The 20796-nt window shown below is 57.5% G+C and overlaps 2 protein-coding genes, 1 long non-coding RNA gene and 3 other non-coding genes across 9 annotated transcripts; 5 read left to right on the plus strand and 1 right to left on the minus strand.

Moving 5' to 3' along the window:
• Nucleotides 1-1182: 1182 nt before the first annotated feature.
• LOC113247282 (Friend virus susceptibility protein 1-like) lies at nt 1183-6904 on the plus strand. Of its 4 annotated transcripts, none has more exons than XM_044380039.3 (4): nt 1219-1303; nt 3029-3072; nt 4727-4759; nt 5165-6904. In XM_044380039.3, the coding sequence occupies exon 4, from the start codon at nt 5224-5226 to the stop codon at nt 6097-6099; it is 876 nt and encodes a 291-aa protein (XP_044235974.2). In that variant the 5' UTR covers nt 1219-1303; nt 3029-3072; nt 4727-4759; nt 5165-5223; the 3' UTR covers nt 6100-6904. The 4 variants fall into 4 exon arrangements, with proteins under 4 accessions (XP_044235973.2, XP_044235974.2, XP_044235975.2 ...); XM_044380040.3 differs by having other exon boundaries at nt 1244-1261; XM_044380038.3 differs by lacking the exon at nt 4727-4759 and having other exon boundaries at nt 1183-1261.
• On the plus strand, nt 2867-2957 carry LOC113247348 (small nucleolar RNA SNORD88). Its single transcript, XR_003313227.1, has one exon. It is a non-coding gene; the product is annotated as a small nucleolar RNA SNORD88 (small nucleolar RNA).
• Nucleotides 4531-4623, plus strand: LOC113247349 (small nucleolar RNA SNORD88). The gene has a single exon (XR_003313228.1). It is a non-coding gene; the product is annotated as a small nucleolar RNA SNORD88 (small nucleolar RNA).
• On the plus strand, nt 5008-5098 carry LOC113247350 (small nucleolar RNA SNORD88). The gene has a single exon (XR_003313229.1). It is a non-coding gene; the product is annotated as a small nucleolar RNA SNORD88 (small nucleolar RNA).
• A 1784-nt stretch (nt 6905-8688) lies between the features above and the next one.
• ACP4 (acid phosphatase 4) lies at nt 8689-12978 on the minus strand. Its single transcript, XM_044380035.1, has 11 exons — nt 12874-12978; nt 12698-12802; nt 12538-12624; nt 11563-11709; nt 11143-11241; nt 10935-11030; nt 10046-10178; nt 9886-9968; nt 9284-9408; nt 8883-9061; nt 8689-8804 (listed from the first exon to the last, which is right to left on the minus strand). The coding sequence occupies exons 1-11, from the start codon at nt 12976-12978 to the stop codon at nt 8689-8691; spliced, it is 1275 nt and encodes a 424-aa protein (XP_044235970.1).
• A 964-nt stretch (nt 12979-13942) lies between these two features.
• LOC130544148 (uncharacterized) lies at nt 13943-15140 on the plus strand. The gene is made up of 3 exons (XR_008960176.1): nt 13943-14028; nt 14869-14928; nt 15049-15140. It is a non-coding gene; the product is annotated as an uncharacterized LOC130544148 (long non-coding RNA).
• The last annotated feature ends 5656 nt before the right edge of the window (nt 15141-20796 follow it).

Consider the following 20796-nt stretch of genomic DNA (forward strand, 5'->3'; position numbering starts at 1 on the left):
TTTTTTTTTTAAGATTTTTATTTATTCGACAGAGATAGAGACAGCCAGCGAGAGAGGGAACACAAGCAGGGGGAGTGGGAGAGGAAGAAACAGGCTCATAGCGGAAGAGCCTGATGTGGGGCTCGATCCCATAACGCCGGGATCACGCCCTGAGCCGAAGGCATGCGCTTAACCGCTGTGCCACCCAGGCGCCCCTCATTTTCTTAACAGAAGGGTATAGGTCTCTTCTACTTCAGACCATAAGCTTCATGAAGTAAGAAAACAATCCAAATGACAAGGGAGTCCAGCTAAGCAATGTGTGTTCCCCTCACAGAAAGGAATACTTTGCCACTGTTTAAGGAATGAGGTCACTCTGTATGTACTGATGAGGGGGAGACTATTTAGGGGACAAAGTGGAGTGGGGGGGGGTTAAGCATCGTTACCCATAATACGTGCATGCGTGTGTATAGCCATAAAGTAAAAAGTCTACACCACATCCACAGTGGCGACTCTGGTGAGTGGGTTTGAAGTAAAGAAGTTTCATTTTTTATCTTTGGAAAAAAAAATGTTTACAATTATGTCAGTGGAAAGACATTCCTTGGAGCTCCGACCCTACCAAGAATCCAAGCCCCCAGGTCTTAGACCCTCTAAACTGGGAGGCGGGTGGAGGGCAGGAGATCCGGCCCTCACTCAGCCCCCTCCTGCCTTAGATCCAGAAGTCCAGCCTTCCCGCCCCGGCGACCAGGCACCTACCCCTCCTTTCGCTGCTCGGGACCAGCCTCTCATTCTGCGCCACGCGAGTGCCGCCCCAGGACATCCCCTGTCAATCTCCGCGCTGGCCCCGCCCACCACCCTGCGCCGGGACTTCGTCTGGGTCGGCCCCGCCCCCTGCGCTCACGGCTCGCGCCACTGCCGCGCCGGCAATTCCAGTTGCCTCCGGGTCTGGCTCGGTCCTCATTCGGGGTCCTGCCCCTTTTCAGCCCGCCTTTGATGCTGTCCTCAGAATTGCCTGACTCTCATGACAGGACAACGGGGCCCGCTATCCCACTGCTCCTTTTATCCGAGTCCAGGAACAACATCGTATCGTCTTCAGGAAGATTTTGGCGAGAACGGGCATAATTCGCTTCCCCAAGCCCCAAAGTTGGGTTTCTGACCCGGCGCGTGTGCTGGACGCCTCGGGGCGGAGCCTGGGCTGGCGCGTGTGGCGGGCACTGCGAGCGGCGCGCAGTATAAAGCGGGACGCGCGGCCACTCGCGCATGCTTTCGAGAGAGGGAGCGGCTGGTGAGCTTTTCTTGCAGTTTTGATTGTGTTCCGTTCGCGCGGGTGAGCACTGGAATCTGGGTCGCTCCTGTCATGAGGTGCCCCGGGCTGCGGCGGGGCGTCCAGGTCGTCGCGTGGAAGGGGTCAGGGCCTTTGTGAGACCCCAGTGAGCACTCCGAGGCGAGCCTGGGGTTCTCTGCGGGGCGGGCACCCTTTGGAGAGGGCGCTCAGGGCGGGGGATACTCCTGCCGCCGGAGCGAATGAGGGCTTCCAGAGCTAGCGCGCCTTTGCTCCGCAGCCCGGCTGGCTGCGCCATCTCTGCTTCCCACGTCGCGGGGCTCCGCCATCTTGTCCATTTTTCTTGGGGGGGGCTGGGGGGGTGCGTGGAGAACGCGTGTAACACGGAGTTTTTCTTTATGAGATTTTTCACTCCTGTGCTAGCTAAATGTGTTTTCTTTAAAACGCTGTTTTAAAAGTCGCTGTTGTTTTTTTCGATTGCACGTGGCTGGCATTTTGCACAACCTAGAACAAAGGTTATGGGGGGGGTAGAGGCAGGATCTCGGGGCTTTCTAAGGAATGAGGGGGAGTGGAGTCTCGAATTACTGGGTTGTTTCTGAGAACCACGTAGGTGTGGTTTCAGGAGAAAGCACATGGGGCCTTTGTTTACCCTCAGGAATCGTTCTGACACGGTCCCTCCAAATATGAGTTTTGTGTTCACTCCATGCATCAGTTCTGTGAAGGGATACTTCTGGGCTGATTGGTCCTTGGGGTCTTGGACATCCATCCGTTTCCTGATTGCCGAGGAGACCCAGCCCTGGGGCACCTGGCTGGTTTTCTATCTCCCCACCACGACCCAGCAAAAATCCTCTCTAGCTGAGTGTCTTCTCCCTTCTGGCAGCCACCTGGAAAACCGTTGAATTGATCCCAGCTATGGCCGTGTCACGAGTGAAAGGATTTTTCTCCCCCATTCATCACTGGCGCGCCCTCTGTCGCTATTGTCCGATGTATTTCTCTTTCACTTTTTATTATTAAAATCCTCAAGCGTTGGGGGAACTCGACAGAAGTTTAAGAGTGTAACATTTTGCCATGTTTGCTTTCTTCTTGCTTGGTGTTTTGAAGGCACGTTTTTAATTTCATCGAAAATCGTTAACACTTTATTGTATTTGTGGTTCCGAAGTCCTCTCCAAAATGTCTTCCTCTGCTGATGTCTTCCAAAATGGTTGCAGTAAAGGGTTCTCTGGTCATTGCATATGCTGCTTATATCTTATGGGTGTTTTTCCTAGAATAGCTCCCTCCTTTTATCTCCCAGTAGGTTCTTCCAAGGGATGTGTATCCTCGCAGCTTTCACTGTTTCCGGTTACCAGCAAGTATAGCCAATGCTGAAAATCTGTAAAACTGGGCAAGGGCTAATAGATGCTGGTGTTTCTCCATGTAGTAGGTTTGAGGACAGTCCCCTGTGGACCTGTGACACTGGGGAGGTGGGGTAACATGGTGTCTCCATAGGGAGAGTTGGGGGCTTTCTTACCTTCCTAATGGGTTTTGTGTTTCCCAGTCTCTTAAGTGCAGTTAGTTTGGCCTCTGTTCCTGAAGGTGAGTGGCCTTGGGATGTGGTTGCAGCGGGTACCAGGGCTCCCGTGATGTCCAGCACTGGGCTCCGATCACCCCTGAGGATGCAGTGCCCCCCAGGACCTTTGACACCTGGGGATCTGAGGAGCCTGGTTTTGATGTCCAGACTCCCCCACAGACTCTTTCTTCCTCCATCCTCACCAAGTCCTTCCTGTGTTACAGGTGCATCTTCAAGCTGAGGGACCACCCACTACAACCCCATCTTGGTGAGAACCCTTGCTTCCATTCCCTGACCCACCCACTTCCCCTCCCCGCCCATCTAAAATACCTTCATTAGGGGTGACATCACATTAGATATCTCGGACCTAATTTATGTGCCAGTGTTTGTGCTGGGGATTTACGTGCAAATCCCTGTTCATTTATAGCAGTGGACATGTAGCCAGAATGGGCCTAGGGTCCACATCCCAGCTCTGCAGTTCATGGGCTTGGAGAGCTAGTCAAGTGATTGCTTTCCTGAGCCTCAGTTTCTAAATCTGTAGGGTAGGCACAACACATTAGGAACATATGGGCCTGAATCCTCTGCTCATTTGTGGGGGGGAGGGGGGACAGCAGTGATATTCCCCATCTTCAAGGTAAGGGTTGAATTAGATGGAGAATACATGGATTGTGGAAGAAGAAGAAAAAACATGTATTTGGGTTTCAAGGAAAAGGACTAATCAAATCTAATTTTCAAAGTCAGAAGAAACAAGCTGGCAGCATTTATCACTGTTGATACTGAGGGTTTTGTAGATTGAATACCTTGTGCCTTTAAGCAGAGCTTAGCTTCCCAAGAATCCTATATAGATAAGCTGACACAGTTATTAAAGTTACCCTTGAAGTACACAGTACCCATTGTTTAAAGGGACCATTTATCTGGACAATGTTGCACAAGTGTTTCAAAGAGCTAAATCATAAAATGGGCGTAGAGACCTGTTATCTGAAAAGAAACAAGTGTTCTCTGCGCTAGGACGCTGGGAACTGAACTGCAAGTGTGTTCTCTGGCGTCCTTGGGGGTTGCAGCTCCTGCTGACAGGCACTTGAGGGAGGAGAAGCTACTTTCTGTGGTGCGTGAGCTCAGATGTCACATCGTGAGTGTCTGTCTGAGGACCTGTGTTCTTCACCGAGGTGTCCCCTGCAGAGCTCTGAACATTCGTTGCTGCTGAGAGGGAGTTTCTGGGAAAGTGGAGTAGGAAGTTTCCATTTGTTCGGCAAGGACGGGTGAGGGGAGACGAGCAGAACTGGAGGCTTTGGAAGATGCGTGGGGGGATAACAGACCTGAGGTGCGGGCAGAGCAGACATGGGGGTGTTTTCAGCAGGGTGCTCCTTGGAGCTGAACAGAGGAAGGAGGAGAAACAGCCCCGGGGTTGGGGGCAGGACGGTGCTGGAGTCAGTTGCTGCAGATCATACGAGTGACACGCATGGACGAGCCGTAGTGAGGGGTGGTCAAGGGGAGCTGAGGGGGGCAGGGGGAGTATGGGCCACACTGAGGGGTGGTCAGGGGGAGCTGAGGTTGGGGGTGGGGGGGGAGAGTATATCATCAAAAGGCACCTGATGGGGGCTTGCTCCTTGGCACCCCAATGGCCAGGTGTTGGTCATTTGTCCTACCTGGATGAGCGCTGTCATCCCCCTTAGGACTGGAGCAGGTGGCTTTGGGACCCGAGTGAGGAGGTGGATAAGCGCACTGGGGGCCCCCATGATGCCCAGCACTGGGCTCTGACCTCCCCTGAGGACATGGTGCCCCCCCAGGACCTTTGACACCCGGGGGGTCTGAGGGGCCCCCAGTCTGCGGAGGGGAGGGATGGAGGGCCATGGTTGCCCTGTGCCCCGCTGACTTGCTCTTCCCCTCTCTGACCCCTTCCCGTCCGCGGGTGGTTCCTCCAGGAGTCAAACAGCCCCGCCATCCCTCTGTGCTTGGTAAGGACAGAAGAGGGTCTCTCTCATTGTTCATACCATAATAATAATAAATTTGCCATTACAGATCTGTAGATGATAGTAATACTAGAAAAGCAAATGCTGAGCATTTACTTAGAGCTGGGCCTAGTGTTAAGCACTAGATTCACTTGCTCTTCACAGCATCCCTGTGAAGTGGGGGGTGGCAAGGGGAGGTGCTGACGGGACAGGCTGCAGTGACGCTGTCAGGGCTTTTGAAGGGGCTGTGCTTGTGACCCCCATGATGTCCAGCACTGGGCTCTGACCTCCCCTGAGGACGCAGTGCCCCCCGGGACCTTTGACACCCGGGGATCTGAGGGGTCCCACTCCGGGGAGGTGCTGGAGGGTGTGGCTCTTTTCCCACCTGATGGCCTCTGTCCTTTCCTGAAGCTCCTGGGGCAGTGCCTCTCCGGGCTTCCTCCCGTTCGCTGCAGGGGACAGCTGTGATCATGGCCGAGAGAGCACTGGCGCACACCCAGATGGGGCGGGGGGACCGTTACTACACGTACACTGAGCTCCTGGCCATCTCGCGGCGCTTCAAGCAGAACCCCAACGAGCTCATGATCACCTGGATCCTGCGCGTGTATGACCAGGGGGGCCCGGCCCTGTCCCTGAATTCTGGAGAGCTGGCCCTGCTGGGCGACCTGACCGGCGATGCCATCTTCAACTACCGCTGTAAGACCCTGCGGGGCGGCTGCAAGACGCTGCTCACCTGGCTGCTGCTGGCCTGGCGCCAGCGCTGGGAGTCCTTCCTGCACTTCGAGGCCACCGAGCTGCCCTTCCGCCCCTGGACCACCATGGAAGAGGGCATCCAGCTGGTGCGTGAGCTGGGCATGCTGGACTGGATCTACCGCGAGCCCCCCTCGCCGCCCGCAGCAGAGCAGGGGCCTCGGCCCGCGCCCGAGGACGTGCCCTTCACGCAGGGCCTCCAGCGGCGCCTACTGACGGCCGCCCCCTCTGAGCTGCGCCTCTCGCTCGTCAGCCTGCTGGTCAAGGGCATGACGGTGCTGGAGGCGGTGATGGAGATCCAGACCATCGCCGACGTGGGCCTGCTCTGGCGCCAGAGCCAGCCGGGCCGCGCCAAGCTCATGTTGGGGCCCAACCCGACGCGCAAGGACCTCCTGGGCTGGCTGCTGAGCCATGGCGTGCCCAAGGAGAGGGTGGACAAGCAGCCCACCAAGGTCCTCCTCGAGCTGTACATCAAAGAGGCCAAGCGCAGCCGCAGCCACCCTACCTACATGCTGGGGGAGGAGCAGCCCCCACCTCCTCCCTACTCAGACCAGGCCTGCGGGGAGGAGCCGCCTGTGCCCGTGCGGCACGACTAGGTCCCCCTGGGCACCGTCTTTTAGATGGTACTCAGTGGCGGAGGGAGGCTAGATTCCAGGGGAGACACGAAGTCGGAGCCAGTGCCTCCTGAACCCCCCCCCAGCATAGACTGAGGGATGGCCCACCTGCCTGTTCTCCACCCTCCCTGGGGGCAGGCTGCCCCCATTACTGTGTTTGCTCCCCAGAAGAGAGGACTGTCCTTATCCCTGCCCACCCCATAGGTGTTGTCAGGCAGAGTGGTGGAGACAGGCAAGCCGGCCGGTACCCCCCCGGGTGCCTTGTTCCCCCAGGGTGCAACCTGTACTGTTCTAGTCTGTTACATTTCAGCCCAACTGGCACGGTGGGCGGGCACCCACCCTTCGGCCACATGGGCCCCCAAAGCACTACAGGCCAAGTGGGGGGACCCCACAGGCCACGACATGAAAGCACCTTGAAGTTTGTACCCTTTTTTAAAGGTATTTTTAAATGCAATGTTTTTACCTAATAATTTAAGCATACGCAACACTTTAGTTTTAGGGACGCTCCTTTCTCTTAGAATGGTTTTTCCCTTAAGGCTGTAATTTTTATTTTATTATTATTTTGCAATTCCTTTCCCTTTTAAAGTGGACTTCTGCTGTTTGCTCACCTGGAGAACCCGCAGCCAGTCCCATCCGATCTCTTTAGGCGGATGTGTAACCTCTGGCCAGTGTCTGTCACGTCTGGATTAAAGGTGTTGGGGCCCGGAATCACAGCTTTGTGAGGACTGACGACCACCTTGGCGGGCCGTACTAGGCACGTGGGACTCATTAAACAGCGTGAGCATTGCTCTATGTGGACTGTGGTGTGTGGCCAGGGCTGTGGCATGGTCCTGGTGTGAATCCAGAACCCTCTTGGGGCAAGAGGGTAAGGATCATGCGCCGAGGCCCCAGGAAAGCCCCCATCTCTCCTTGGGCCATCCCTGGGTGCCGAGAAGGCTGGGCTCCTATTGGGACTCACAACAGGGTAGGGGAACCTGCTAGAACTTCAGGTCTGAATATCTAAGCAAGAAGATGCTTCTCCCCTGCCCTCCTCCCCACCCAGGGGTGCATGAAGGCATTGAGGAGGCCCTGTGATCACTCCATACCTCCAGGGGCAATGATGGACGGGGTCATGTGGAAGTTCTGAGAGCCCGGCCCCCTCCCAGGGATGGGGTGAAGGAGGGAGGTCTCAAGTTTCTCTAAGCTGTGCACACAGGGCTGCTAGCCCTGGCACCTTATCCCCCAGGTGGAAGTTTGGGGTTCTGGTGGCTAGGAGTAGTTTCTGTCTATAAGCACCCCCCCATCTCTGATCACCTCCAACTACCCCATCTAAAGGGCGCCTACACACCAGGCTCCCCACTGGTCATAGTTGTGTCCATACATACACTTGATGTAGGCATGACCATTGGTGCTGCACAGCCTGGGGTGTGGCCAGTGAGGGGGCTGGTGCCCCAGGTTTGGCCACTCAGTGCTCGGTATGTGGTGGGAGGGTGGCAGGTCCCTTCCTGGGCTGAGCAGTTCGGTGCAGGACCACCATGAACAGAGCCTGCAGGTTTTATTAGCGGGTGTGCAAGGGCTTCGGTGTTGCCCTGGGCTATGCTTGTGATAGGAGCCCTAGATGCCGTCTGACCAGCACAGCAGCCGCCAGCCATGTGTGCCCAGAGAGTCCTTGAACTGCCGCCAGTGCAGCTGGGACCTGAATTTTCCACTTTATTTCATTTAAATAGCCACGTGGCAGCCAGTGGGTGCCGCGGCAGACCGCTCCCCCCACACACACCAAACCGTGGCAGCCTGTGCTGTGCTCAGCAGCCCTGAGCAGTGGCCCCAGCCCCCCCTGCTTTGCCGGTTGCCGGGAGCTTAATGGCAAGAGTTGTGGGTTCTGATGACTGGGGAGTCTGGGCTCTGCCAAATGAGACCGGAGCGCAGAGGCTGGTCGCTGGGGGCTTGCCTGTGGCTCTGGACCTGGCACTTGTGAGCACTTCCTCTCCAGGGCCGGGCCTGACCCACCCCACCCGGAGGATGGAGAAAATTAAAGGTGACGCCAGCCTCTACAGCACCGAGAGCCTGCCAGGGTCCCCAGAGCCACACTGACTCCCAGGAGCCAGGGCTCAGCGGAGTGTGTGACCCGCGGAGGGGCTCCGTGAGCAGGTGCGCACGCCACATGTGCTGTACCTACAAACCCGTGTTCCCCCGTGTACTGACCTGCCGTATACTCCCGTGTGTGCACACGCACATACACAGCACCTACACGTGGACCGACACGCACGTGTGTGCATGCAAATGTGCCCCGTGGACGCGTGCACATGTATGCAGACGGCCTGTGTGCCCCCATACAGAAGTGCAGAACACAAGTGTCTAGACACAGGAACCACACGGGTATACCTGCGTGCCACGTACGTGTCCACGAGCCGCACTTCGCACAGGCGCGCGTGCGCACAGCGCTGCCTGCAGCTTCCAGGCCAGGGAGCCCCCCGCCCCCATTTCCCGCAGGAACAGGCGCGCACAGTGAGTCACAGAAGCCACAGCAGCGGGTGAGCAGACATGTTCGGGTGCAACGCCAGCTGTGGGAGAGGGGTTGCCCGATTTCCCAGCTCACACGGGGCCCCCCCAGGCCCGCAGGCAGCTGGGTCTCCAGGCCAGCAGGCCCAGCCCCATACTGAGCGCAGCCAGCACTGCCACAGCCCCAGACAGCAGGGGCACCACAGTGGCTGTGGGGAGAACACGGGAGTGTGAGTCTTGGGACCTGGGCCCCCCCACACTCCCACCCCAACGCCAGTGACCGTCACCTGCTGGGGTGGCAGGCTCACGGGAGCCGTGGCAGGGGACCCCGTGAGCCGGAGGCCGGGCCGGGGCGGTGAGCTGGCGGAAGCGGCCTAGTGGGCAGGCGCCTGGGCACCCGGGGAGACTGAGGGGCAGGGGCAGGCCGGTGGAGTCGTTGCGGTAGAAAAGGGAGATGGTGACATTCCTGGAGGAAGACAGGAGGTGGTGGCACCCAGGCCCCTCCTCGCCTCCCCTGCCACTGACCGAAATCTGGAGAGGAGTAGCTGAATGGAGACGCTGGGCCCCTGACTCCTACCTGTCACCCTCCTCCATCCATCCCGCACAAATCTCCCGCCGCCTGGGACCCCATCTTCTTTCCTTGAGACAGTTCTGTCCTGCCCGTTCCCGGGTGCCACCCCCTCCTTACCCTGCATCTTCGTCCGGGTCCCCTAGGCGCCTCCGGAATTCAAAGCCAAGGCAGGCAGCATACGGTGGGGTGTGCCCGTCATAGAGACCCAGGGCTCCCTGGAGGGCCAGCAGAGTGCTGTCGTGCTGCAGGCGGATCCCAGGGCTGAGACACGGCTCCTGTCTTGATGTCTCCTCTCTCCTGAACTCTAGACTTGGGCATCCAGCTTCCTCCCAGATGTCCCCCAGATCTCACAGAACCAACCCCCCCCCAAATCGGCTCACCCTGGAGTCAGTCCCACCAGTTACAGGGAATCATTTAATGAACATTGGTCAAACAGATGCAAAAATATGATTGGGCAGCTCAGTTAAACAACTTGTCCTTCCAGAAGAGGTAAATTCTCTTATAACACATCACCTCCCTCCTTCCAGACTGTGTACCTCTAGTGATATGGTCTGACAGTATGGTTTGGAGATAGGAGTTACCCAAGGCAGTGGGTAACAGTGGGTAACAGTGAAGTTCCATTGAGACCACCCCACCAGCTCTTCCTTGCCCACATTGCCATCTGCCATCCCCCTCATCCCTGTGCCCACGTGGCACTGCCTCCCTTCCCAAAGACTCACAGCTGAGTACATAACCATCTTGAGGGGCAGCCCCAGGCGCTGGACCCGAGAGAAGTTGCCAAGGATGGCATCCAGCAGGATCCCTGAGAGGGCAGGAACAGAGCGCTGAGAATCCTGCAGAGGAAGGCGCTTTGGCCTCCCGACCAGCCCCACACCTTACCTCCTGTCAGCTGGGCCTTCTCGGCTGCCCGGGGTGGACCCACGTGGGCCCCAATATCCAAAGCTGAGATCTGGGCTAGGGTCCGTAGGACATTCGGGGAGGCCCAGGATGGGAGGGGAAGACCGTGGGCTTGCTGGAGAGAGACAAGGAGAGATGACAAAGTGACCGGGACATCCTGAGCTCCTCATGCTCCCCTCAGGCCCTCCCGGTGCCTGTGCTGTCCCCTTGAGCCGCAGTCCTCTCTCCCACCCCTCCTCCGAATCCCTCGTGGGCTGGGGCTGGGCAGGAAGTCATGGCCAATAGCAACCATGAATTGACAGTAGTAATGACCATCACGCAACAGCCCAGGAGCCCTCACGCCTGGAGTCAGAGCTGTTTCAAACTTCAGACGTTTTGGAACCTAGAAGGGCCCGATGGTGGCAGTACCGTCTCCCTCAGCACACGTCCAGCCCCCTTAACCACACACACTGCTATTCCCACGTGCGACTAGGATCATTGTCACGGGGTAGGGTAAGCAAAGACTATCTCTCCGAAGAGTGCCACGCCGGTTCAGGTCAGCTCCTGCTGCTCGAGTGTCGGGTTTGGGAGCTTTTCCCACAGAACGAACAGAGGAGGAACCGCAAACACGTAGCCTCGAGCCTTCCTGCAGGCCTCGCTGTGTGCCAGGCACGGTTCTAAGCACCTCGTGTGGATTAATCCGTTTTGATCTTCACAGAAACCCCAAGGGGTGTTGGTATGGGCATTGCTATCCCCACTGGGCAGGTGGGCAAACTGAGGCACCAAGGGTTAAGTGACTTGCCTGAGGGAACACAGGTACTGAGCAGCAAAGCTGGGATTTGAATCCAGGTGCCCTTAACCACCCGGCTGGATGGGTGGGGTGGGGGCTCACCTGGCACATCAGTGTGTCTAGAACTTTCCATGCCCGGCGGAGCGGCTCTCCGACCAATGACAGCCCTGTGTAGTTCTCCAGGCGAGTCAGGAAGTCCTGGATGTACCGGGGCTGGGTGAGTCTGACGGGCCTCCTCACCCCTCCCTGACAAGCCCTGCCACGCAGCCCCCACCCCAGGCCCCTCCAGCGCCGCCCCACCCCCGCTCACTGTCCAGCCCTCCAGCGCCGTCTGGTACTCCGCAGCCTCCGTGGCCTCTCTCAGCAGCTCATGGTATCGAGGACAGCTGCGCATGGGGAACCTCAGCAGCTGGGGGAAACTGAGGCTCAGAGAGGACAGCGTGACTGGGACCCCACAGTCACAGCGCGGGGAGTTGGGGCTGTGGAGCCCTGGTCCAAGCCTCTCTCTTCAAAATATGCGGTCCCTCCCAAATCTGGCCGCACAGCACGGGACGGCCGCTCACCTCGTGCAGGCAGCTCGGCGGCAGGGAAGGGCTCACGGCTCCAGCCCACACAGGCTGCCCGGGGCCGCTCAGCCGGAACTGCCTCTCCCAGCCACCGGCTCCCCCCATCCAGGGGTCTGGGTCTCTCTCCATCCCTCCCACCCCCTGCACCTGTCCAGCCCCCTGACCTTGTCCTCAGTGACGGGCACTGTGTGCACAGGGATGGGCCTCCAGGCAGCCTCTGAGCGCCCCGGGGCAGCCTCGGGGAACAGCCCTGCGAGGTTGGCCTGAGCGCTCTCCAGCGTGCGGTCAAAGTCAGTGCTGCGAACGTAGACCTGCGGTGGCGGGGAGAAGGCAGGCAAAGGGACCACTGCCGGGTCAGAGGTCGGCTGCAGCAGCAAACCAAAAGCTCCAGATTCAGTGCAGGGTCAGAGGTCAGGTGCAGGGCGTCAAAACCCAGGGTGAGTTGGAGTGTCTGGTCTTTCACGTTGGAAGGTGGGATCAAGGGTCAGAGGTCAAGGTCAGGAGCAATGGGGTTGGAGGTCAGAAGTTGGGTGAACGTGTGGGATTAAAGGGGTCAGTTGCGTCAAAGAAAGAAAGAAAGAATTGCTGGTGGCTGGAAGTTGGAGTTCAAGGTCGGGAGGGGAGGTGGAAGGACGTGGGACCAGAATCCAGTACATGTCTATCAGGGATCAGAGGTCAGAGGTCAGGAGGAATGAGCCTAAACGGGGGATGTCAAAAGACAGAGGAGGATGTAGGAAAGACAATTCAGATCTGATGAGGGGCAGAGATCAAAGGTTGAGCTCGGGAGGCAAACTGAACCAGTGAAGGTCAAAGTCAGAATCAGTCAAGTTTTGGAGTCAGAAACCAGAGGTCAGGTTGGTGTTGGTGGGCGTCAGAAGACAGAGGTGGACTCCAGAAAATAAAGTCAGAGTTGATGGAGCCCAGAGGTCAGAGGTGAAGCATGGGACTCCTGTGGAGACAGGGTCAGAGGTCAGCGTGAGTTAGTTGATGGTCTGGAGGTCAGAGAGCAGATACAGGGTGCAGGTCAGGTTATTGGGGGTCAAAGGCCAGAGGTGGAGGCCCACAGTGAGGGTTGGAGTCAGAGGAGGTCAGAGGTGAGAGGTCAGGAGGCCAGGCGAGGGTCATGTCCTTGGCAGTACCTCCTCCCGCCGGTACTCCGGGCTCAGAAAGTCCTCATAGCGGCTCCTCAGGAAGCGTCCCAGCTCCAGCTGCTGGCGGACCCCCTCCTGAGGGCAGAGGAAGCCTCAGCAGACCCCTCCCCCCCCCGCCCCCTCCACAGCCTCACCCCCGGCTTCTCACCCCAGTCAGCTGGCCCAGGCCTCTGGGCCACAGGGCGGTGGTTCCCTCCTTGTGTGGGTCGGTGGGGTAGGAGGCCAGCGGGGCCCGGTCGCCATGGCGGAACACCTGGGGACAGGACCAGGTCAGGGCTGGCCTGGGAGAGGTGAGGGGCCAGGCCAGGGCAGGGGACACCTCACCACAGCCACGAACACCAGGGGTCCTTCCGCCAGGGCCCAGGGTGCCAGCAGCAGCAGGAGGAGCAGAAGTCCAGCAGGGAGGCCCCAAAACCCTGGCCCGGCCATCTCTGCACAGCCCAGACGCTGAGCTCAGCCCACTGTCTGTGCCACAGCCCCACCTGCTCATTACCCCACCTCGGCACCCCCCGAAAAGCAGGTCCCGGCATGCCTCCCCCCGGAGCCAAGGTGGCCTCCTGGGATCCGGCTCCCCCAGGGCCTTCACCGGACTTGGATTAGCCAGACTTGCTTAATCTTTACTTTACCTCTGGCAGGGGTTGATACGGTTCTCACCGTCCCCATTGTGCAGATGGGGAAACTGAGGTACAGCGGGTTCCGTCATTTGCCTGAGGGGACACAGGCAGTGAGTGGCAAAGCTGGGATGCAAAAGGAGACAGCGAGGGGCGCCTGGGTGGCTCAGTTGTTAAGCATCTGCCTTTAGCTCAGGGCGTGATCCCAGGGTCCTGGGATCGAGCCCCGCATCCTCTCCCGCTCTCCCTGCTTGTGTTCCCTCTCTTGCTGGCTGTCTCTCTCTCTCTGCCAAATAAATAAATAAAATCTTAAAAAAAAAAAAAAGGAGACAGAGATACCCACCCCCAAGTAGCCCCACATTCTAGACACATTCTCCGTTTTCTTCTCCCTCCCCACAGCCCATGTTTCTGTTTTCCTATTCTCACCTCTTAAATGTTGGAGCTCTTCTTGGAGATGTCACCTTCTCCCAGCGCCTCCCACATCTGGCCCCAGCCAGCACGGCCCAGGGGTTGAACACCTGGACCCTGGATTTGGGTAGGCTGGGTTCAAACCCCTAACGTTACCGTTTACAAGCTGTGCAACTTTGGGCAAGTTACCGCACCTCTCTGTGCCTCCTCGTTCATCAAATCCATAAAATGGGAACGAGGACAATCCGTACCTCGGGGAGCTGCTTTGAGGATTAATGAGTTCAAAGAGCAGGGCGGAGCCTCTTCGGAACCTCAGCGGGGAACCCGCGCGCCTCCAGCAACTCAAACTGTTAGCCGGTCTGCGCATGTCCACGAGTGACCGCGAGAGGGCAACGGGCATGCACTTTGGGATTACAGAGAATTTAGCGAGGAGGCGAGTTGGCAAAGATGGAACCCGTGGGTAATGACCTTCGACTGTCCTTGTTCTTTAGCCTCTGTGTTTCTGGTAACCGGGAAGTTAGTTCTGAAGGCTTAATGGACAGAAAGAGTTGGCTGCATAGAATGTTCGCGGGAAGGCTGGTGGAGTGCAAGTCAGGGACCGTGACCGTGACCGGGAGAGGGGGCGGCGGCGGGAGTCTCTGGCGCTGTCCCTGTGCCTGTGGTCCACAGGTGGGGAAGCTGCCCCCGCCCCCACCCCCAGCACTGGTGACAAGACTCATGGAAACGCCCAGTCCAGCTCTAATGCTCTCACCTGGTGTCTGGCCGACACTGCGGGAAGAAATTTTGCCCGGGGCCACCTCCTGGCTTCCAGCCTCCTCCCTGCTCCAAGACACTAACGCTCCGAGCTGATTCGGTGCCTCCCCTGTTCACAGCCTCCCCTGGCTCCCCAGCACCCTGGGGTGGGGTGGGGGGAAAAAAAGCCTCAGTGTAGCGTTGGAGATCTGGATTCTCCAATTTCAAATGTCCCAGTCCCAAGTGCCGGTACTGCATGTAACATTCTGCAAACAAGTCCCCCTCTACCTCAAGCACCTGTCCCATGTCCCCTCTACCCAGAATGCCTTTCTCTCGTCACCACGGCCACCATTCTGGTCTCCTAGGCAACCCCTCTTAGGTTATAGTGGCTGGTCTGTCCTCTCTGGCTCAGAGTCCAGGAAAGGAAGAGGGAGGTCAAGCAAGCAAGCACTGAGCTCAAGGCCATGGCCATGAACTTTCAGGAAGTAAGGAGGGGTCTGGCAGGGGGAGGGAGGTCGGGAGAAAGGGGAGGGAGGGAGTGGACCCTGACCTCTGACTGCTCCCCCAGAATGTAACCCTGGCCATGGCTGTATTCACCATCCTGGCCTCCATCTACTTCTTCAACAAGGTGAGTGGGAAGAGGGTAGGGGTGGTGGGCTGAATCTCTGTCTCTTTGGCCCCTATTTTATCCACTTAGGCTCTCCTCCTCTCCCATGCCTCTGTGTATCTCTGTGTCTTCCTCCCTTAGGCTCAGCAATGAGAAGACCCAGGACGCCTCATCCAAGAGCATTCTGCCCTCGATCATGACTCAGGCCCCTGAGACCAAATAAATGGACTGAATCAGCATATGCTGTTCCCTCCTGGCTGTGGCACAGACCCCCCCTCCCCCGCCCCCCACCGCTCTGTCTGAGGGACCCGGCTCTGAGACGGGAGGGAGGAGGGGCCAGGAGTCCAGTCTCCTGGGTCTGAGGGAGGAGGGGCTAGAGGCCTGGAGTCTCTGGTTTGAGACAGGGAGCCCAAAGTCTGAGTTGGGTTTTGAGGGTTGAGTAGGAGTCTTTCAGGAACAATTAGAGAAGAAGAGGACATTTGAACTCTGGGTGCAAAGGCACAGAGGGGAGGGGCGCCTGGGTGGCTCAGTTGGTTAAGCATCTGCCTTTGGGCTCAGGTCATGATCCCAAGGTCCTGGGATGGAGAACCGCAATGACTTGCCTGCTCAGCGGGGAGTCTGCTTCTCCCTCTCCCTCTGCCCTTCCCCTCTGCTCATGCTCTCTCTCTCTCTCAGACAAATAAAATCTTTAAAAATTAAAAAAGCACAGAGGGGAGACAGAGCAGGGCTGATTCACCTGGTATCAACACGGACTGCTGTGTACTTCAGATATAGTCCTTCTCTCTGAACCCTGGTTTTCTTCTCAGACAAAGGTGAAAATCTTTGTCTAGGGGGCCCAGGTGGCCACAGCCAGAAAAACTTGAGATCAAAGACACGAATGGAATTTGTCAGCCACAAAAAGTCTGTAGTTATCATCTTCTTTGTTATATTCTACCAACACATCTTTCTCTTTTCTTAGAAAACTCCTATTCAACCTTCAGTACCCACTGTCAATGCCCTTTCCTATGGAAGTGTCTAGACCTTCAGACAGACAGTCTATTACCTCACTAACCTCCTCCTCCCCACTCGCTACCCTCATCCCCAGTAGATGGGATGCCCTGGGTGACACCCCAGCCTTTGAGTGAGCTTCAGTCACCTTCTCATCTGAAGAACCACTTCATTTCGACTCAACATCTGAAAAGGCAACTCCTGAGTAGGGTGACCGAACATCCTGGGTTTCTCAGGGAAGGCCTAGCAAATTTTGATTAGGAACGGATTTATAGCCTCACTACGATTTTGCCTCGCGGATTGCAGACGCTTTGGGCCAGTTGTTGCAACATCCTTGGTAACAGCGTCCTCTTGAATTCTCAAAAGCGTCCTGATTCAAGAGGCTAGTTTTACAGACGGGAGGTCCTGGTTGCAATACTATGAGCAACCACACGGGGGCGGTGTTGGACCATTTTCCCAGCCAGAAGTGAGTCCGCCCGGCTCTGGGAGGGAACCCGGCTTCCGAAAACCAGAATTCGGAGACCTTCCTGCCCCTCCCAGGGTTTCTCTCTCTTCCTGGACCTTTGCCTTGCTTCCGGGCTCTCTCCTCCAGCTCTCACAGGTCCTCCCACAACCAGAGCGGACTCTGCCCCTGCTCGCAGCCTTCCCGTGGCCCCCAGGTCGTGTCCCCCGCCCCCCCAAGAGTCCCAGCTCCTCAGCCTGGCCTTGGAGGCTGTGTACGACCTGACCTCCTCTAGTCTTTTTCCTTTTCTTTTCCTTTCTTTTTTCCCCGTCTCACCTACATCCGACGCACAGCTTCTCTCCCCGCCCCCCCAAAATATTATTAACCACATATAACTCAGAGATAGTAAAAAAATGTTGCTCCCCAGGGTCTTTGCTTATACGTGCTGTGCTCCCTGCCTGGAGTGCCCTTTCCCACCTCCGTTCTGTGACAGCTTCCTTTAGAAGCTTCCTAAAACCCTCCTGCTCGAGTCTGGCTGCCTGCTTTCCCCTCCCATCCTTCCTGGCTGTGACCGGGAGCTTGAGAGTGGAGTGCACAGAATAGGATCTGACTCCTAAGGGCCCCCCAGCCTGGGTTTTGGCTGTTAATGCTTATAGAACAACCAAATATAGACAAAGAAGTCGGTCTTTGCATGTCCCCTTCCCCCGCCCCCGCATTTTCAACCACTTAGTGCTGGGGTTCTGGGTCCCCTGGGAGCTATTAAGGTTGCATTTCCACAACCGCAGGCACTTCGGAGGGATGGGGCTCAGCCCGCTGCCCCGTGGGGATCCCTGGGGAGCTTTTGAAATTCCCAGAGCCCAACTCCACCCTGGACCACTTAAACCACAATGCCTGGGGATGGGGCCTGGACATCGATTGGATTTTAAAAGCTCCCCCGGAGATTCTAATGTGCAGCCAGGGTCAGAGCCATCTCTGTAATGTGTTTTCCGAAGACAAGAAGAGATGGATTCCCCCCCACCCCTTGGAGCTTAGTGCATTCATTTCTGAGGCAGCTCCGTGGACACATCAAAAGACTCAGAACGTAGAACAAAATTTAACCTTTAGTTTAGAAACATTGGGGAGTTTGAAAACCGAAGAAAACAGACAAAGTAGTTTCGGCCCCGGAGCAGGGGCACTGGAAGGGTGGGGGGAGGCGCATTGCCCAGGGCAGAAAGAGGAGGCGGGCCTGAATGATCACCAACGCCCTGCTGAGCCAGAAAAGCCGGTGGCCCAGGGCTGCCCCGGTTCCACCTAGGGGACCAAGGCGTCCTGGGCTGCATCGGACTCTCCGGTTTGAGCCCCCAGAGCCCCGGATCCCAGGAAGCACTCGGTCCCGGGATAATCGGGACGGTCGGTCGCTCTCGTTCCGAATTCCTCCGCCATGTCCACAGTCCTGCCTTTCCGTGCAGGCCCACAGCCCTCTCTCCGTGGCATCTGTCTCCCTGTCCGTCTGTCTCCCCCGAGAGCGCTGTCCTTCAAGCTGAGGCCGGTGCTATTTCAGTCTTTGACTAGAGCTCTTCGTGTTCCTGTCTCTCACTGGGTCTTTGTCTCCGTATCTTTTTCTGTCTCCTCTCCCACTTGATCCCTCCTGGCAGCCTGACCTGCCTCTCACCTCCCCTCCCTGCCTTGGCTGCCATCTGCCACCCGCGTCTATGCAGTCCCAACACGTTTGCACCTGCACGCGTCCCTTCCCCCTCCCACCTCTTTTTCCATTTCACCCCATCTCTCAGGGTCTCTGCGTCCCCGCCCCCCCCAGGGTCTCTATCCCTCTCTCAGGGTCTTCTGTGTCTCTCCCCTACCCCATCCCTGTCCCTCCCTCTGCATCTTTGTCCCTCTCTCTCCACCACTCTCTCTCTGCCTCTCTGTTCTCCTATCCATCTCTTGCCGAATCTCCCGCCTCCTATTCTCCAGAGATGGAGGAGAGAGGACCTCCCCCATACTGTCTCCAACCCCCAGGAATTTCCCTTCAGGTCCTCCCAGGATGGCTGGATGTCTCACCCATGTCCTTCGCAGACTCTCTCCCGGGGCAGGACCGGAGGGTCCGGCACAGCCGCAGCCTGAAGGCCTGGACCCAGAGTGTAATGCAAGTGGTTGGAGCAGCCTTGACTGCCCCCTCCCCCACCCTGGGCGAGCTCCTGCGGTCTGAGCAGCACCCACACCTCCACCATGTCCAGCCTGGGCCCCCCCCCGGCCCCCCCAGCCCCAGCAGCAGCAGAAGCAGCAGGTGGAAGGGGAACCAGCAGGAAAACAACATGCCCCCCACCCCCCAGGGAGCTGGGGCCTCCCTGTCAGTCTCGCCAGCTGCAGCCTGGCTCTCACCAGGCTGTGAAAGGTGCTCAGCACCCCCAGCGGCACCCCTTAAGCCAGAACCAGCTGATTGAGTGTGGGGCTGGACAGCGGTGGGGCCGTGCCCCTGCGGGCATCCCATTAGAAGGGCCAGCCCCCCAGATCGCTGGCCCCAAAGATGTCCACGCCGTAACCCCCCGGGACCGGACATATGTTCCATTCCATGGCAAAGGGTAGTGAGGTCACAGATGGAATTAAGGCTGTTTGTCAAAACGGGGAGAGGATCCCGGATTATCCAGGTGGGCCCACGGTAGTCAGGAGGAGAAGGAGGCAGAAGAGTGAGGGGCCGAGAGACGGAACATGGGTCCCTGCTGGCTTTGAAGATGGACGAAGGCCCACGAACCACAAAACAGGGCGACCTCTAGAAGCTAGAGAAGGAAACGAAATGGACTCTCCTCCTGAGCCCAGTGACCCCCATTTAGGACCCCCAGAACTGCAGGATAAATTCATGTGGTTTTAAGCCCCTAAGTTTATAGGTATTGATTCCAGCAGCCATTAGAAACAAATACACCCAATTTATAGACCAGCAAATGGAGGCGCTCTTGAAAGGCACACAGTTTGAAGGTCAATAAGTCTGTCTCTGGAAGGCAGGGGTAGGGAGTTGGGGGCAGGCAGCACGAAGAGGGGAGTCTGGACCCAAGATGGTGGCAGGAGCGGCCTGGGGGGGGGTGGCCAGGCTGTGGGAAATAGGGTGGGGGGTTAGTGTCGGTGTAAAGAGGGGGGAGTGGGAGCCATGCTCTGCCAGACCGGGGGCGGGGGGTGAGACTAGGGAGGGTGTCCTGAATTAGAGCCCACTACTAGCCTTTCCCTCCCTTCACTGTCTTCTCCATTTCTATGGCCTGGGCCCCACTCAGGCCTTCTCCTCTCCCCCAGGACCCCCACATCGACCTTCTCCTGGCCTCTCTCCATCCCCCAGGGGACTCCAGAGGGACTTCTCTACATTCAGTGTTGACTCTACCCCTCTCCTGCTCACACACCTCCCATGGCTCCCCAGTGCCCCTCAGTCTGGCTTTCCACCAGGGCCCATCAAAGCCCTCAACTCCATCTCTCAACACCCCCCCCCCCAACCCCTTACACCTGGTCCCTGCTCTGTCACAGCTGGAACCAACTTGATAACTCACTGACTATATCCATCTCTGTGGCCAGCCTGCAGCTTCTTTGAGATCAGGGTCCTGGTCTGACTCCTCTGGGGTCCCCAGCATCACACACCACAGGAGGGGGCACGTAGGAGGTCCCCATTTTCAAAGAAATGAATCATTACACTGCGTAAGCCCAGGTCTGGGTCAGTGCGAGACCCAGAGGATGGGACAGCACATCGTTCATGACAGTCCGCATCTGAGGAGCAAGGGACACAGAAGCGAATGAAACAGACAAAGCAATAAGGCTGTCACCTTGCCCCCCTCTTCATTTGATTCCACAGGGACAAGAATGGGAACCAGGACACCCATAGCACAGCTGGTCGTATGTATTGGGAAGGGCGTGGGCTCTGGACTCCCGCCACCGTGCTGAGTTTGAACCCAGACCCTGACCTCCTGATCTTGTCTGGGACCCCGAGCAATTCAGTTTCTGCCCCAGCAGGGATGCGTGAGGATTAGGAAGCATTCGGTGCTCAGTCAACAGAAACAGAACCTAGACTTCGCAGCACCCGCGGAAGGAGGGCTTCAGGCGCGGGGAAGGGAAAGGTGTCAGATGTCAGGGGGTGAGGAGTCTCATGACAGCTATTTTCCGACATTTGATGACAGTCTGTCTGTCTCCCACGGCCGGGAACATCTCAAACCAGGCCAGATTGGGGGCGCCGCCTCCCCTCTCTCCTTGCTGAGAGAAACAGAGGTAGTGATTAAGAGCGAGTAATTGCCTCCCTCCTGTCTGGGAGGTAAATATCTTTCTGCTGGATCTTTCTGTTCAGGACTGTCTTCCCTAGGCGGCGAGCTCCGGGAGGACAGAGGCCCTGTTCTGGTCAGGGATCCCAGAGGATGGCAGAGATCTGTACCGTGGGTTCAGTCAATACCTGAGGGGACAGAGTATTGTTAGGAAGAGGCTGTAGGCTCTGCAGGCTAGGGGATGTGGACCCCTCC

This window comes from Ursus arctos, unplaced genomic scaffold, assembly GCF_023065955.2.
Source record: "Ursus arctos isolate Adak ecotype North America unplaced genomic scaffold, UrsArc2.0 scaffold_19, whole genome shotgun sequence".
In the NCBI taxonomy this organism is placed as follows: Eukaryota; Metazoa; Chordata; class Mammalia; order Carnivora; family Ursidae; genus Ursus; species Ursus arctos.